Source organism: Rhinoderma darwinii, chromosome 1, assembly GCF_050947455.1.
Source record: "Rhinoderma darwinii isolate aRhiDar2 chromosome 1, aRhiDar2.hap1, whole genome shotgun sequence".
Lineage (NCBI taxonomy): Eukaryota > Metazoa > Chordata > Amphibia > Anura > Rhinodermatidae > Rhinoderma > Rhinoderma darwinii.
Genome location: NC_134687.1, coordinates 423,025,291 through 423,043,286, shown reverse-complemented (window position 1 = coordinate 423,043,286; position 17,996 = coordinate 423,025,291). Strand labels below are relative to the sequence as shown.

Here is a 17,996-nt window from a genome sequence, read left to right as displayed (position 1 = left end):
GCTATGACTATCAGTTACTTGGTTTAAATGTTTTCCTTCGCATATCTGTTATAGGTGGCTCAATTTTAGAGAACATTGTAAAAAAAAAATCACCCATTCCATAGTTTTATGTTTAAAGGGGTTTTCCACAGGATAGGTCATCAGTTTATGATCGGTGGGGGTCCGACACCTAGACCGATCAACTGCTCCGGCTGCCTCCGGGCGCTGGATATTTTGAATGGTATGCAGTAGTTGGAGTCGGAAGCAGATGGCTCCGGTCACGGAATAGCGGTTGAGCAGCAGTACATTATAATATATCATATTAGAAAATGCCTCTTTCTGCTCAAATCTGGCTGTTTCCTGCTCCCCCTTCCTCTGTTAAGCGGACACTCACTCTGAAAATTCAGCTCTATCCGTCTGGAGTCGGACTGCAGCACACATGTATCAGATTACACATGCCTATGAAAGCCTATGGAAAGGAGAAGAATGAGCAGGAAGTGCAGTAGAGAAGAGCAGAACGACAGGCATATAAACTTTCTATCACAACCAAAGCACTTTATTCACAGGTCAATTCTTCTCTACATATGTCCTGATGATCCTGGGGCTGTTTCTGAGTGAGAGAGAAGGTTATGGGGAAGATTCTCCTCTTCTTACTGTGTGTAGTGTGTGGCTGCCAGTATCCACCACCCAGCTCAGAGATAAAGGCAAACAGATATAGCATGCAAAGAGGAAAACCACTAAAAATTGCAAAGTCATATAAATGGCCAGAAATAGTGCTGCTCCTCATGTACACACATATGACAGCTTATCCTGAAAAGTCAAATGAAACTAAAAGGTTTCCTTTAAGTGATTTTAATTTTGTTAATTGGAATTACGGCTATCTAGTTAAAGATTATTTTCCTATATACTTACTCATGTTAGGATCTTCTGCTGCTTTTTGGTGTAGGGCAATGTCTTATACTAAAAGTAATAGCTTAAAGGAAGTGAAGTTCCCCTGTCAACCTATATTCCCATACCTGCTGAGAAAGCGGTGTTTCTGGAGAGTGTCAGAAGCCATTGGAAAAATGTCAAGAAAAGCCCAAATTGTGCTAGAAGTGTCACAGAGATAAATAACCGCATCCTGCAGCTCCTGTAAATGGGAAATGTATAGAAACTGTAATGGTGTTTACACTGCATATGTCCGAAAAGAGCAGCATATAATGCGTCTTTCTTCACCTGTTCTGGCATATCCAGGGGTGTTGCCAGTTTCTGTTCTTCCAGCTTCAGGGGTTCTTTACAGTCCTCTTGCTGAAGCCCACAAACCTTCATAATAGAACTGAAAACCTTACGAAGATGGAGTGAAAGAAAATATTCAGCTTAAGTGAACATTTGATGGTTCGGGGCTGAAAAAACATGATTGGTGAAGGTCAACAAAGAATCTGATTATGCCAACAAATATGCCACATGAATAGCCAGATATAGCCCAATTACCAATTTGTCAAATACCATCCTTATCTAGTTCCAGACATGGCTATTTTAAAGGGGTTGTCCAGGATTAGAAAAACATGGTTGCTTTGTTACAGAAAGAGTTCCACACTTTGTCCATGGGTTGTATCTGGTATTGCAGCTCAGCTCTTAAGAAGTGAACGGGGCAGAGTTGCAATGCCACTCACAACCTGTCAACAGGTGTGGCAGTGTTCTGGAAAAAAAGCATCCATGTTTTTCTAATCTTAGACAACCCCTGTTAAAGAGGCTCTGTCACCACATTATAAGTGGCCTATCTTGTACATGATGTGATCGGCGCTGTAATGTAGAGAACACCGGAGTTTTCTTTATTTAGAAAAACGATCATTTTTGACGGAGTTATGACCTCTATTAGCTTTATGCTAATGAGTTTCTCAATAGACAACTGGGCGTGTTTTACTATATGACCAAGTGGACGTTGTACAGAGGAGTGTATGACGCTGACCAATCAGCGTCATACACTTCTCTCCATTCATTTACACAGCACAGTGTTCTTACTAGATCACTATGTGTAGCCACATACACACATTAACGTTACTCAAGTGTCCTGACAATGAATAGACATCACTACCAGCCAGGACGTGATGTGTATTCACAATCCTGACACTTTGGTAACGTTTTTGTGAGATTTACAGCAAGACAGACACACAGACACACACACACACATTCTGAAAGGTAATCAAAAGAACCGCCATAACAGGGGTGCAACAGCAATATCTAGACACAGGAGCGAGTTAAAAAAAAATAATTCCAATTGAATTGTTGTGTTTTGTGTGATCTAACAGAGAAATGTAACCTATAATTGTGGGACAACCCGTTTAAAGAGGTTCTGTCACCACATTATAAGTGGCCTATCTTGTACATAATGTGCTCGGCGCTGTAATGTAGATTACAGCAGTATTTTTTATTTAGAAAAACGATCAATTTTGACTGAGTTAGGACCTATTTTAGATTTATGCAAATTACTTTCTTAATAGACACCTGGACGTGTATTACTTTTTGACCAAGTGGGCGTTGTACAGAGGAGTGTATGACGCCGACCAATCAGTGACCAATCAGCGTCATACACCTCTCTCCATTCATTTACTCAGCACATAGCGATCTTGCGAGATCACGATGTGCTGTCACTTACTCACACATTAATGTTACTGAAGTGTCTTGAGAGTGAATAGACACCTCCAGCCAGGACGCGATGTCTATTCATAATCCCGACACTTCAGTAACATTTGTGTGGGACTTACAGCACAGCAAGCGGTCATACACTTCTCTCCACAACGCCCACTTGGTCAAAAAGTAAAAACACGCCCAGTTGTCTATTAAGAAAGTCATTAGCATAAAGCTACAATTGGTCATAACTCCGTCAAAATTGATTGTTTTCCTAAATAAAAAAACACTGCTGTAATCTACATTACAGCACCGATCACATTATGTAGAAGATAGGCCACTTATAATGTGGTGACAGAGTCTCTTTAAAGGGAATGTGTCAGGAACTAAACCTTTTTTTTCTTTTTTTTTTTTTTTTTTAAGTAAGTTACCTATTTCTATTATATTTTTTGCTGTATTATTTTTTCTTCCACATGGTGGAAAGTATCAAAAATGAAATAATAATTTGACATGTTTTCCTATGTTGGCCACCAGAGGGAGCACTTCCCAGAATTACAGCAAGGTGAATAACGCAAAGCATCCTGACTCAAAAGTGCCGTAAACGTGGGAGGGAATCTCACCCCCCCCCCCCCCCTACATGCCAGGAAAAGGTGTCTTCAAATTGCTAAGCAGTGTCCGGCTGCCGTTTTGGGTGCGATTTTTGAAATGCAGCTCGCAGAAGCTATAGGCTACACCAAAAGGCTAAGGGTATGTTCACACGCTTACTAAACAAAGGGAAAACAGCTCCTGATTTTCAGCCATTTTTTAATCAAACTCGCGCTTTTGGTGGCCGTTTTTGGAGCGGTTTTTCTATAGAGTCAATGAAAAACGACTCCAAAAACGTCCCAAGAAGTGACATGCACTTCTTTTTGGCGGGCGTCTTTTTACGTGCCGTTTTTGGAAAATGGCCGCGTAAAAAAACGCCCCGTCAGAACAGAACGCCGTATTTCCCATTGAAACCAATGGGCAGATGTTTGGAGGCGTACTGTTTCCGATTTTTCAGCAGTTTTTCGGGACGTTTAGGCCCGAAAAACGGCTGAAAACACTGCGTGTGAACCTACCCTTAGAATGATTAAAGTGAAGTGAATGACTTTTCAGTTGATAGGTTTTTGCGCATTTTACATGCCTCTCCTGCTAAATATTTTTATCCGTCCATCCTGCTGACAGTCTCCTCCAGGATCACCACCCAATACTGCTGACAGTCTCCTCCACAGTAGAGGAGACTGTCACACCATTCTGTGATAGGAATAACCGTCTGCTGCTGACAGACTCCTCCTTGACCTGATGGATACCTCACCTCCTCACCCGATCACAGTCCGCACACACTGACAATACATCTCACACTCAGCACTGCTACATACATACACACACTCCGCTCTACTACACAGGCACACACACACAGCTCTACTACACAGACACACACACACTCAGCTCTAATACATCTGACAAGCTTAGCTCCGCACACCGTCCACACTGAGACTACATCTAGCGGCAAGGGGGGGGGGGTGCGCGTCGGGGGTCACAAGAGCGGGGGTTTGTGAGAGAGAGGGACAGCCAGAGACACACACCTTACCTGCAGTGCAGCTAGTCTTCATAATGGCGCCTGCTATCTCCCTACAAACCGGCTTCTCTGCTGTGTGACTCTGACCTGCGTCTGCGCAGTCCAGAGCCAGAGAGCACAAGCAGTGAATGGCTCACGTTCATTGTGCCCTATGCACTGTAGCTGCCGTATTCCATCTGTGTATATGTCGTTAATCGACACATACAGAGATGAAAAAAAAATGGCAGCCCCCATAGAGAAGTAAAAGTATTAATACATTAACCCCTTAACGACCAAGGACGAAAATGAACGTCATGGTCGGCTGCTAGTTCCCGCACCATGACGTTCATTTTCGTCCGCATTTCAAACTGTCACTCTGTGTAAACACAGAGTGACAGACCCGCGCTGACAGTTGTCCCCGACAGCTGAGACATCAGTCTTGCCGGACAGCGGACCATCGCCGCTGCTTTCGGCAGTTAACCCCTTAAGTGCGGCGACGGATTGCCGTCGCCGCATTTAAGTGGTTTGAAGCACATCAGCAGCCCCCACGAAGTGATCGTGGGGGCTACCGATGCTTGTCACGGCAATCGGAGGTCAGATAATGACCTCCGGGTTGCCATGCACGGAAGCCTCGGAGGAACAGCCTCCGGCCGTTCCTCTGCTTCCTGTCAGTGTGACAGTCACGTCACAATGACAGTTAGAGTACATTACACTACGTGTGTAGTGTAATGTACTCTAGCAGCGATCAAAGCTGCAAGACTAAGTGTCCCCTAGTGGGACAAGTAAAAAAAGTAAAAAAAAGTAATAAAAATGTTTTAAAAAAAGTGTAAAAATAAAAGCTATAAACACAATGCTTTTTTTCCTATAAGACGACTTTTATTATAGAAAAAAAATGAACACGTTAAAAAAGTACACATATCTGGTATCACCGCGTTCGTAACGACCCCAACTATAAAACTGTAATGTTATTTTTCCCGCACGATGAACACCCCAAAAAAAAATCAATAAAAAACGACGACAGAATCTCAATTTTTTGGGTCACCACCGCTCCCTAAATAAAGAATAAAAAGTGATCAAAAAGTCGCATGTTCCCAAAAATAGTACCAATAAAAACTTCTATCCGCCCCGCAAAAAACAAGACCTTACACAGCTTTTTTGACTAAAAAATTAAAAAATTATGGCTCTCAGAATATGGTGACACAGAAATTTTTTTTTTTATAAATAAGTCATTTTATTGCGCAAACGCTAAAAAAAAGGACCAAACCTATATACATATGGTATCGCCGTAATCATACCAACCCGCAGAATAAAGTAAAAATGTCATTTATAGCGTACGGTGAGCGCCGCAAAAAAAAAAACTAAAAAACGGTGTCAGAATTCCTGTTTTTTGCTCAGGATTGCAAAAAAATTGAATAAAAAGTGATTAAAAAAAAAAAAAAAAAAAAAAAAAAAAAATCGCATGTACCCCAAAATGGTACCAATGAAAACTACAGATTGTCCCGCAACAAATAAGCCTTCACACCACTCTATTGATGGAAAAATAAAAAAGTTATGGCTCTTGGAAAGCGGGGAGTGAAAATCTAAAATATGAAAGCAAAAAATGGATCAGTCCTGAAAGGGTTAATTCATTTCTAATGAAAAAACGTATGACAACATGTGGGGTATTTCCGTACTCGGGAGAAATTGCTTTATAAAAAAATGGTTGTTTTTTTCCTCCTTTATCCCTTGTGAAAATGAGAAAATGCAACATTTTAGTGGAAAAAATGTTGATATTAATTTTCGCGCCCTAATTCTAATAAACTCTGCAAAAGACCCGTGGGGTGTAAATGCGCACTATACCCCTAGAAAAATTCCTTGAAGGTTTTTCCAAAATGGGGTCACTTTTGGTGGGTTTCCACTGTTTTGGTCCCTCCAGTGCATTGCAAATGCGACATGGCACCGAAAACCATTCCAGCAAAATCATAAATCCAAATGGCGCTCCTTCCCTTCTGAGCCCTGCTGTGGGTCCAAACAGCAGTTTATTACCACATATGGGGTATTGTCGTAATCGGGAGACATTGCTTTACAAATGTTGGGGTGCATTTTCTTCGTTATTCCTTGTAAATAATAAAAATTTCTATGTTGTTTCAGAAAAAAAGTACATTTTAATTCTTACAGACTAATTTCAATATATTTAGCGAAAAACCTGTGTGGTCAAAATGCTAACTATACCCCTAGATAAATACCTTAAGGGGTCTAGTTTTCGAAATGGGGTAGTTTATGGGGAGCTTCTATCGTTCTGGCAGCTCAAAGCCTCTCCAAATGTACAGTGGGGCCTAAAACATTTTCAAGCAAAATATGAGTCCTGAAAGCCTCCGGGCGTTCCCTTCCTTTGGGGCCCTGCCGTGTGTCCAAACAACGCATTAGGGCCACAATGTGGGTATTTTTGAAAACAGGAGAAAGAGGGTGATAGATTTTGGGGTGTGTTTCTTCGTTTTCATGGTCGCTTTACAAAGAAATCGGTCTTCAAACAAATACTTTTATGAAAAAAGTGAAATTATTATTTTTTTCACCTGATATGCATTAAATTTAGCAAAGAACTGTGGGGTCAAAATAATTACTATACCCCTAAATAAATACCTTATGGGGTCTAGTTTTCTAAATGGAGTCGTTTATGGGGAGTTTCTATCGTTCTGGCAGCTCAAAGCCTCTCCAAATGTACAGTGGGGCCTAAAACATTTTCAAGCAAAATATGAGTCCTGAAAGCCTCCGGGTGCTCCCTTCCTTTTGGGTCCTGCCGTGTGTCCAGGCAGCGCATTAGGGCCACAATGTTGGTATTTTTGAAAACAGGAGAAACAGGGTGATAGATTTTGTGGTGTGTTTCTTCATTCTCATGGTCGCTTTACAAAGAAATTGGTCTTCAAACTGATACTTTTATGAAAAAAAGTGAAATTATTTTTTTTTTCACCTGCTATGTATTCAATTTAGCAAAAAACTGTGGGGTCAAAATACTTACTATACCCTTAGGTAAATACCTTAAGGGGTCTAGTTTTCTAAATGGGGTCATTTGTGGGGGTTTCCACCATTCTGACACCTATGAGCCTCTGAAAACCTGGCTTGGTGCAGGAAAACAAAATGTACTTCAAAATTTATAAAATTATTATTCAATTTGTAAGTCCTCTAAATTGCTGAAAATTTATTTTATTTTTAAAAGTGCTGCCAAAATGGAGTAAAGAGATAGAAATATATATTGAATTAAAAAAATTGTACAGTATGTGTGTACATATGTGACATATTGCAGTTAAAAATAGGGGAAAATGGTAATTTTTACAAAATTTCTTCCATTTTTCTATTTTTTAATTAATTTCCGCAAATCGTATCAGTCTACTTTTACCACTAAAATAAAGTACAACATGTGACGAAAAAACAATGTCAGAATTACTTGGATATTCAAAACTTTCACAGAGTTATTCTCTGATAAAGTCAGACATACCAGATTTGACAAATCTGGCTTGGTCATTAAGGTACAAACATGCCCGGTCATTAAGGGGTTAAAAAGTAGAAAGTGACAACACAAATAAATAAATTTTTTGTTTACATTATATTAAAAGCAATATAATAAAAAAATCATGACATCTTCCCTTTAAAGCTTAGTCCTTCACGGACTGTTCTCCTTTGGCTTGCTCTACCTCTCGCCATGTGTAAAGCCAGACTTAAAACACCAGTGTATATGTAAAGGGAAAAGAATATGGTATTGCTTACTTGTTGTAATGTAGGCACAATGTCATCCAGATCCTGGTAATAGCTGGGTTGTTGCTGGAAAATATTACCTGTTAATACACACAGAAAAAAAAAACAGAAGCAAAACATAAGGGTAAAATATAACCAAGATGCTTTGGAAATAATTAATGATGCCAAGATGAGGCAATATTACATGAAAATGAATGCAGAGTGGGAACTAACATGCAAAATGATAGGTCATATTCACACACAGCTGTTTTGGTGCAATACTTCTTTTTGCTCGCTTTATAAACCCAGTTTTAGATCAGAAGGAAAAAAAAATAAAAAAAACAAGTTCGTCTCTGCTCACCAATCATCTTCTGCAGGAGGGTAGAGTTTCCTTTCCCAAAGAGAACACATATATCCAGAAGTTTTGGGATGTCAAAAAGGAAATTGTTGTACAAAATTTCACCAAACAGCGATGGATTGATATAATGATCCTGTAGGGAAAAAAAAAAAAAGCTGAGGTGAAGATATAAATTTTAAAGCCGATGTCACTGAAGCAATTTAGGCTGGGTTCACACAACCTATTTTCAGACGTAAACGAGGTGTATTATGCCTCGTTTTACGCCTGAAAATAGGGCTACAATAGGTCGGCAAACATCTGCCCATTCATTTGAATGGGTTTGACGACGTACTGTACAGACAACCTGTAATTTACGCGTCGTCGTTTGACAGCTGTCAAACGACGACGCGTAAAAATACAGCCTCGGCAAAAGAAGTGCAGGACACTTCTTTCAGACGTAATTTGAGCCGTTCTTCATTGAACTCAATGAAGAGCAGCTCAAAATTTACGGTTGTCAGAGAAGCCTCGCAAAATGCGAGGAGGAGCATTTACGTCTGAAACGAGGCAGCTGTTTTCTCCTGAAAACAGTCTGTCTTTTCAGACATAAAAGCCTGCTACCGTGTGCACATACCCTTACTGTGTCACCACTAGAATGGTTGGGTTTTTATTGAAGTGGAGTTCTCAAGTCAAAATGTATTGACTGTAAATACAAGGAAATTGTATGTGGCAGGGGTCAGCTAGGGTCAGATTTATAGTGTCATTTGAATCTCTGTGCAATCTTTACTTAAAATCCCTATTTGATGGAAAGTTGCATGCAGGCGGTTGAGAGTGTACATTTGTTGATTGTTTTTTTATAGACAGGATTTTGTGTGCTTTTTATAAAATGTTGATTGTGTTAGTACAGTAACGGTTTGACGTGTCCAACAAGAGAGCCGGAATACGGCAGCCAGCTCCTAAAAAAAGTGTCCGAATACATGGAATGGAGGCACCCCATTGTGGTCTTGCAGCGCTAGGAAGGAAGAAAAAAAAAAAAAAAGAGTGGCGCCCGACGCAGAAGCACAGTGAGGGGAGATTTGCCAGTGGAACGCCAGGTGCACGGTTCACTTGCAACAGCGGGGGGGGGGGGGGGGGATAGGTTATAATCACTTTTCTTGGAGTCTAGTTTACCAAACATTCAAAACAAGCAGGGAAGTCCTTCCGTGTGCCAGTGAGAAACAGCTCTTAGGCTGGTGAGCCACAGAGGAGCATGCGCTCTGGTCTTCAGTGTGGTTAGCGGACAACAGTGTGTGGGAACAGCTGAGAACCCGGCAAATGTTAGGGAAAGTAGGGGGAAGGCAACGCCACTGTTTCCCTGCTGGAAGGACGATGTCTGCATCCTACGGAGGCTAAGATAAGATTGACTAGCTCAGTGCCTGTAGGAGGGGCCAACACTTATTTTAAGCCACGGTCTGTGTCCCCCAATGAGATGAACAAGCAATTCCCCATGTCTAAGTCTGGTTCCACATAGTATGTTGTTTTTTCTCTCCCATATTCTCGGTTTAGTGCTGCCGAGGCGTGATTGTGGTGGAGGTGTCTACATTCCCTAAACTGTTTACAGGCTGCGGAAAACAATTGAAACCAACAACAGAGTTTGGAGTTTGACCTTCAGAGACCGGTGGCCAGTAGTGAAGGAGATTAGGAGCATTGGTTGCAAACACCAAAACGGGCTGAAGACAGGAAGATTGTGTAAACGTGGACCACACGTAATAGCGAAATCTATGCAAACTGACTATTCACATTCCATTGTTTGTAACTGCATAACTGATACCTTGGACTCTTTGTGTGTAGACATCCTCAAAAATGCGAGAAAAACATGGCGATGGAGTTGAGCTTGTACATGCTGCACAACAGGTGGGAAAGGGATGTGACGATCATATCTACGAGGTGCAAGGCTCAAAAAAGAGTCCAAGCATTTTTGCAGGGACTCGTCATATATTACCTGGAGAGACAAGCCAGAGAATAGATATTTGATAAAAAATAATGATAGCAATAAAATTGTAAAGGCAACTGTACATTAAAGAGGCTCTGTCACCAGATTTTGCAACCCCTATCTTCTATTGCAGCAGATCGGCGCTGCAATGGAGATAACAGTAACGTTTTAGTTTTTTTTTTAAACGAGCATTTTTGGCCAAGTTATGGCCATTTTTATATTTATGTAAATTAGGCTTTCTTAAGTCCAACAGGGCGTGTTTAAAGTAAAAGTCCAACTGGGCGTGTATTATGTGTGTTACATCTGGGCGTGTTTACTACTTTTACTAGCTGGGCGTTGTGTATAGAAGTATCATCCACTTCTCTTCAGAACGCCCAGCTTCTGGCAGTGCAGACACAGCCGTGTTCTCGAGAGATCACGCTGTGTCGTCACTCACTTCCTGCCCCAGGTCCTGCATCGTGTCGGCACCAGAGGCTACAGTTGATTCTGCAGCAGCATCAGCGTTTGCAGGTAAGTAGCTACATCGACTTACCTGCAAACGCCGATGCTGCTGCAGAATCAAATGTAGCCTCTGGTGCCGATATGTCCTCGCTCGTCCGACACGATGCAGGACCTGGGGCAGGAAGTGACGTCACAGCGTGATCTCTCGAGAACACGCTGTGTCTCTGCACTGCCAGAAGCTGGGTGGTAACGAAGAGAAGTGGATGATGCTGATTCGTCAGAACGCCCAGCTAGTAAAAGAAGTAAAAACGCCCCGATGTACACACATAATACACGCCCAGTTGTACTTTTGCAAGCCTCATTTGCATAAATACAAAAATGGTCATAACTTGGCCAAAAATGCTTGTTTTTTAAAAATAAAAACGTTACTGTAATCTACATTGCAGCGCCGATCTGCTGCAATAGCAGATAGGGGATGCAAAATCTGGTGACAGAGCCTCTTTAACAAAAGTACATAGTGATGGAGGAAAAAACACAAAATTTCCTCACCTGACACCAGAAAAGATCATGAGGCAGTGCCAACAGCCACTTTAGGTCCTTCAGAATAAAGTCTACCCTTTCCAAAAACTCCTCCAGGAGAGCAGGAGCACAGGACTCTGGCGGAGGAGTATATACTACAAAGTGTCTGGCTGTAACGCGGCTTGGATGCTAAAGTGTTTAAAAGGAAAAATAATAAAATTAGGTTGACCGAATAAAATGGTCGCCGTTGGGTCTTATTCACACGGACGTGTCAGTTTTGCGCCCCGTTCATTAACATAGGTCCGTGAGACGCACGTGAAAATCACGCGCGTATCATGGAGGTATAACACGTTCGTGTGAATAAGGCCTTAAAGAAATGAAGCCTACGTAAAGCAGGCTGCTTTACAGTACAACTACTTTTTACTCATGGAGCTAACATTAGCAGTACCACCTTTTTTTCTGCCATTACCATACCACGGGCAGTTGTTTAAAGGGGGTGTTGACCTTCCGCCAACATGGCAAAGGTAAACTACCTTGTCACTGTAGAGTTATATTTCTGTACTGTTGTGTGCAAACCAATCTAAGGGCCCATGCACACGAACGTGCTTTTGCGGCCGCAATTCCCCCGAAAATCCACGGGAGAATTGCGGCCCCATTCATTCCTATGGGGCCATGCACACGGGCGTGTTCTGCGGTCCAGGCTCATAGCAAATAATGGCCGCGGCCATGTGCAAGGCCCGCGATTTGCGGGCGACACTCCGCCCCCGGCCGACCCAAAAATCACGGCCGTGCACATGGCTACGGTCGTGTGCATGAGGCCTAACACAACTCAAGGAAAAAAAAAACAACAACTTAATCTTACCAGAGCAGGTATTTTACTTATCTTCCCAGTCCTCGGATCTTTGTGGGTCACTTGTAGCTCATCCAGCGGTAGGCTTGGCATGCTGAGGAGAAATGACACTGGTAACCATCCACAAGTACACACCTGAATGACTGGCTGCCACATTTCTAAATGAACAGGCCGATTGCAATATACCAAACTACCAAAAACGCAACTGCATTGAAAAACGCATCGAATAGCGTTAAAAACCCCATGCGGTTTTTGGCTGCATCGTCTGAATACACACTTAGGCCTGATTCAGACAAACTTGTTCGTTTTGCATCCACAAAAAACAGTGTACTTCATGCATTTCAGTTCCGTGTGGTATCAGTGTTCCCGTTTTTTCCCCCTCATCATTTCTTAAAGAGGCTCGGTCACCAGATTCTCAAATCCCTATCTCCTATTGCATGTGATCGGCGCTGCAATGTAGAGAACAGTAACGTTTTTGTTTTTTTAAAAACGTTCATTTTTGGCCAAGTTATGAGCTATTTTATATTTATGCAAATGAGCTTTGAAATGGACAACTGGGCGTTTTTTTTTTCGTTATGTCCAACTGGGAGTGTATTGTGTTTTTAACTGGGCGTGTATTGTGTTTTTAACTGGGCGTGTTTACGTGTATGACGCTGACCAATCAGTGACCAGTCAGCGTCATACACTCCTCTCCATTCATTTACACAGCAGCGATGTGCAGCCACATAAACAGAGATTAACGTTAATCAAGTGTCCTGATAATGAATACACATGAAATCCAGCCTGGACGTCATGTGTACTCAGAATCCTGACACTTCTGAATCTTTTCTGTGAGATTCCAGCAAGGGAAACTAAATCTCATTTACCTCCGTAATCTCGCAAGATTTCGTATCCGTTGCTGGAATCTCACAGAAAAGAGTCAGAAGTGTCAGGATTCTGAGTACACATGACGTCCAGGCTGGATTTCATGTGTATTCATTATCAGGACACTTGATTAATGTTAATCTCTGTATGTGGCTGCACATCGCTGCTGTGTAAATGAATGTAGAGGAGTGTATGACGCTGACTGGTCACTGATTGGTCAGCGTCATACACGTAAACACGCCCAGTTAAAAACACAATACACGCCCAGTTGGACATAACGGAAAAAAAACGCCCAGTTGTCCATTTCAAACCTCATTTGCATAAATATCAAATTGCTCATAACTTAGCCAAAAATAATCGTTTTTAAAAAAAAACTAAACGTTACTGTTCTCTACATTGCAGCGCCGATCACATGCAATAGGAGATAGGGGTTTGAGAATCTGGTGACAGAGCCTCTTTAAGCAAATGGTACATGAAAAACACGTACAGCACACAGATGTCGTCCATGGGCTGTCCGTGGTTTTCACGCACCCATTGACTTAAATTGGAGACGTGGTCCGCAAAACGCACCAATATAGGACATGCAGGGAGATTCAAAGGACACACGCTGCGTGGAAAACCACGGACGTGTGTGTGAATAGCCTCATTGAATTGCATAGGTCCGTGTGTGGTCCGTTTTTTTTTCGTACAATGGACAGCACGCGGACGTATAATATGCTCATCTGAATAAAGCCTTAGGAACACTGATGTGTGGAAGGAAGCACGCTGGTACAATAAAATACCAGAAATATATTTCACCTGGTATCTGGAGGTCTTTTGGCTTTAATTTGTACACATTACCCTTGAGCAAGTAGTGTGCGCGCGCTGCTGTGGCGTCACGCATGGCTTTGCTGGAACTCTGGTGAACTATTAACCCCATGAAACAAGTAGAGTTATCCCAGTGAGATCAGTGCACGTCAATACTGGCGCGTGCAGCCTCACATGTAGACTTTCTGCGGATTTTATGGGTGGCATCATGACGGTTTTCTACTGCATGAGGAGACCAGGGACCCCCACCCTGCTGGTGAGGCGGCCGCTGCATCCAGGCAGAGAATTAATGGAGAGGTGGCTTCGCTTGCTCGGCGGTTTCTGGAATACCTATAGAACTGAACCAAGAGGGCCCACACATGCACATAGCCACCTCTCCTTCATTCTCCGCCTCACCCTGCGGGATGAATGGGGGTCATGGGATCCCTGTCCTCCACATGTGTGCGGGTCTTGAGACCCGCACCTATTACACATATATGGCATGTGCCACGGATAGATCACAAATGTGTGAGTTGGGAATACCTCTAAGTTTTGTTGTGGCCACAAGCCCCAAAAACTTAGCTCAGTTTACAGCTCTTGAAAGGTGTTCTCCAATTAAAATAGTGTATATATATATAAAAATTCTAAAGATGAAACATGTAATGGTTATTTATCCAAAGAGAAGAACTTAGCATCAGTGATTCACAAGAAATCCACACGCGTAATGTTACATAGGCAGAAGAACGTTAGTGCTGTGTGTGACCACTGACATGCCAGTGACCGTCACACATGTCATGCGGTTTTTCCGGACAACACGTAGAAGTGACTCAACTAGGGCAGAGGAATAACGAACAGCGGGGACAACCGGTACCTGTCTCCTGGAACTTGCCAACAGCCGCACAGCACACCGAGACCAGAAGTGACGTGTGACCGTGACGCCACCGCCGTTCGCTAGAGGAATCACTTTCTTTGAGTCTTCTCACAGCCGCCATTTTACCGTAGCCAGTCGCCTTGGACTCTGATACAATGGCTGCCAAGCCTGTCTCAGGACTGTAGATGAGCTCGAGGAGCTAGAGCGGGGTCACACAATCTTTACAATAGACAACAGGCATGCAGGGCATCCCATTACTACCGTAGCGTCCACTGTTCCCTCTTTTCTCTCAGTGAGCTGGACATACATTTCCTTTTTTTCTTTATATATTATACATTATATAGAATATTGTTCTTTAATGTTTTTGGTAGAGGCACTAAGTTGCTGCGTCATTTTTTATTCTTCGCCAAGGACAAAGCTTATTTTTGTTTTTTCCTTCCTGCATTACAAGAGCCATAACTTTTTTCGCCATTGACATGAGTGCTTGTTTTTTTGCAGGGAGGAGTTGTATTTTTAATGGCATTATTTACTGCACTCTAATATGTACGGAGAAACTTTTTGTAATTGATTTTGTGCAGTAGAATGGAAAAAAATTAAGCAATTTCTCCTTTCGTTTTTTTGGGTTTCGTTTTAACGACGTTCACTGTGCAGTATAAATTTCATATTAACTTTATTCTGCGGGTCTACAAATACGGTGATATCAAATTTATATAGTTTTTTATATGTTTTACTATTCTTGCAAAATAAAAATGGTTTTGTGTCGCCATATTCTGAGACATAACTTTATTTTTCTGTTCATGGAGACGTGTGAGGTCTTGTTTTTTGCGGGACAAGCTGTAGGTATCGTTACTAATTTGAGGTATATCGAACTTTTTAATCACTTTTTTTCCATTTTTTGGGCAGCGAGGTGACCAAAAAACAGCAGTTCTGGCATTGTACTTTTTTTTGGACGCGACAATGCTTATTTTTTTATTGTTTACATTTTTTATCGTTCACTTTTAATGAAACTTTTTTTTCCTTTTTTTTCACACAGATGTTTTTTATTTTATTTGATTCCATGCAAATCCATCCGGAAAAGAAAAACTTCTGTCATGCCACTTTTGGATGTTTTTTTTTATTTTTCCTTTTTGTAGTACATTTACATCAAGAAAAAGTAAAGGAGGGGACTTCTATCAAAAAAGATCCCGCTTTATCTCTTCTGTCATTGGAATGGATGACCTTCCACATGATTTTAGACGTCTGGTGGGCCACGTGCTTCTTAGGGTATGTTCACACGGCCTATTTACGGACGTAATTCGGGCGTTTTTTCCCCGAATTACGTCCGAAAATAGCGCCTCAATAGCGTTGACAAACATCTGCCCATTGAAAGCAATGGGCAGACGTTTGTCTGTTCACACGAGGCGTCATTTACGCGCCGCTGTCAAAAGACGGCGCGTAAATAGACGCCCGCGTCAAAGAAGTGACCTGTCACTTCTTTGGTCGTAATTGGAGCCGTTATTCATTGACTCCAATGAATAGCAGCGCCAATTACGTCCATAATTGACGCGGCGTTCAAGCGCCTGCACATGCCGTTACGGCTGAAATGACGGGGATGTTTTCAGGCTGAAACATCCCCGTAATTTCAGCCGTTACGGACGCCCTCGTGTGAACATACCCTTACAACTAAGCTTCTGATTGCCAAAGCTTGGAAATCCTCCATGTTTCCTTCCTGTAGTGAAGTGATAGGAAGGGTGTCTAACCATTGTACCTATGAACGCCTATTTTATCTAAGAAATCATAGATATGTTTTCTTTTCTAATGTATGGAGCCCATGGTTACGTCGTTTTGTGGACTGTAGAGACCAATTGCGTATGTCAACCTGATTTTCTCCCCCCCCCCCCCCCTTCCTTCCCCTCCTTTACCTTTTGATAAGAAAGAATATGTTTGATATTTATCACTTGACTAACTGTACATTTATTGGATATCACGCTGTTCGGTCTCTGTGCATTGTGTATGACTGATGATGTACTATATGATGTTGAAAATTCAATAAAAATGTATGGTTTAAAAAACAAAGAAAAAGTAAAGGAATACATTCATTTTGAAGGGTTGTAAAAAGATGCCACAACGTTATCAGTCTGTATATAATATAATTAAATTTTATGGGGAAAAAATGCTGCATATTCAGGCCCCATGTGGAACCTAAATAGTCGAAACCCCCCCAAAGTGACTCCATTTTGGAAACTACACCCCTCAAGGCATTTTTCTAGGGGTATAGTTAGCATATTGACCCCACAGTTTTTTTGCAGAATTTAGTGGAATTAGTCTGTGAAGATGAAAATCACCTATTTTTCTGTGGAAACATAGAATTTTTTCATTTTTACAAGGAATAAAGGAGAAAAAGCACCCCAAAATGTGTAAAGCAATTTCTCCCGATTACGGCAATACCTCATATGTGGTCGTAAACTGATGTTTGGACCCACAGCAGGGCTCAGAAGGGAGGGAGCGCCTTTTGGATTTTGGAGCGCAGATTTTGCTGGATTGGTTTTCAGTGCCATGTCGGGTTTGCAACGCCCCGGAGGGACCAAAACAGTGGAAACCCCCCAAAAGTGACCCCATTTTGGAATCTACACCCCTCAAGGAATTTTTCTAGGGGTATAGTGAGCATTTTGGCCCCTCAGGATCTTTTTTAGAGCTAAGGTGACCAAAAAACAGCGATTTTGGCGCTTTAAATTCTTTATTTATTACAGCGTTCACCGTGCGCAATAAATTACGTTTTAATTTATTCTGCTGGTCGGTACGATTACGCCGATACCATATGTGCATAGATTTTTTAAAGTTTTGCAGCGTTTGCACTATAAAATTAAGTTTCTATAAAATAATTTATTTTCTGGGACACGCTATTTTGAGCCGTAACGTTTTTATTTTTTCGTCAAAAAAGCTGTGGGAGGTCTTGTTTTTTGCGGGACGGGTTGTAGTTTTTAATGGTACCATTTTGGGGTAAATGCGACTTTTTGATCACTTTTTATTCTCTATCTTGGGAGGGGTGGTGACCAAAAAATAGCGATGCTGACAGTTTTCCATTTATTTTGTTTGCGGCGTTCACCGTGCGGAAAAATTAACATTATAGTTTCATAGATTGGGTCGTTACGAACGCGGCGATACCAAATATGTGTACTTTTTTTTTAACGTTTTCATTTTTTTCCCTATAATAAATGACTTATTATAGGAAAACAAAACCTTTTATTTTTACTTTTATAAAACATTTTTATTAACTTTTTTTTACTTTTTACACTTTATATTTTTGTTTATTAACTTTTTTTTTTACTTTTTACACTTTCTTTTTTGACCTGCAGCTCTGATCGCTGCTAGAATACATTACACTACCTAGGTAGTGTAATGTATTCCAACTGTCAGTGTGACGTCACAGTCACTCTGACAGTTGGTCTACGAGGATCAGCAGAGGCTGATCCTCATAGGCTGACATACATGGCAGACTTAGGGGCC

The 17,996-nt window shown here is 41.6% G+C and overlaps 1 protein-coding gene across 1 annotated transcript in view; it reads right to left on the bottom strand.

Moving 5' to 3' along the window:
- The window catches only part of ASCC2 (activating signal cointegrator 1 complex subunit 2), a 49,446-nt gene extending 34,826 nt beyond the window's left edge, over positions 1-14,620 (bottom strand). The window contains exons 1-8 of the mRNA XM_075829763.1: positions 14,511-14,620; positions 12,002-12,083; positions 11,170-11,328; positions 10,018-10,188; positions 8,235-8,364; positions 7,907-7,974; positions 1,195-1,302; positions 996-1,108 (exon numbers count right to left, since the gene is read on the bottom strand). Of these exons, the coding sequence (XP_075685878.1) occupies positions 996-1,108; positions 1,195-1,302; positions 7,907-7,974; positions 8,235-8,364; positions 10,018-10,188; positions 11,170-11,328; positions 12,002-12,082 (830 nt within the window). The 5' untranslated portion in view covers position 12,083; positions 14,511-14,620. The remainder of the gene's footprint in view (positions 1-995; positions 1,109-1,194; positions 1,303-7,906; positions 7,975-8,234; positions 8,365-10,017; positions 10,189-11,169; positions 11,329-12,001; positions 12,084-14,510) is intronic.
- Between the last annotated feature and the right edge of the window lie 3,376 nt (positions 14,621-17,996).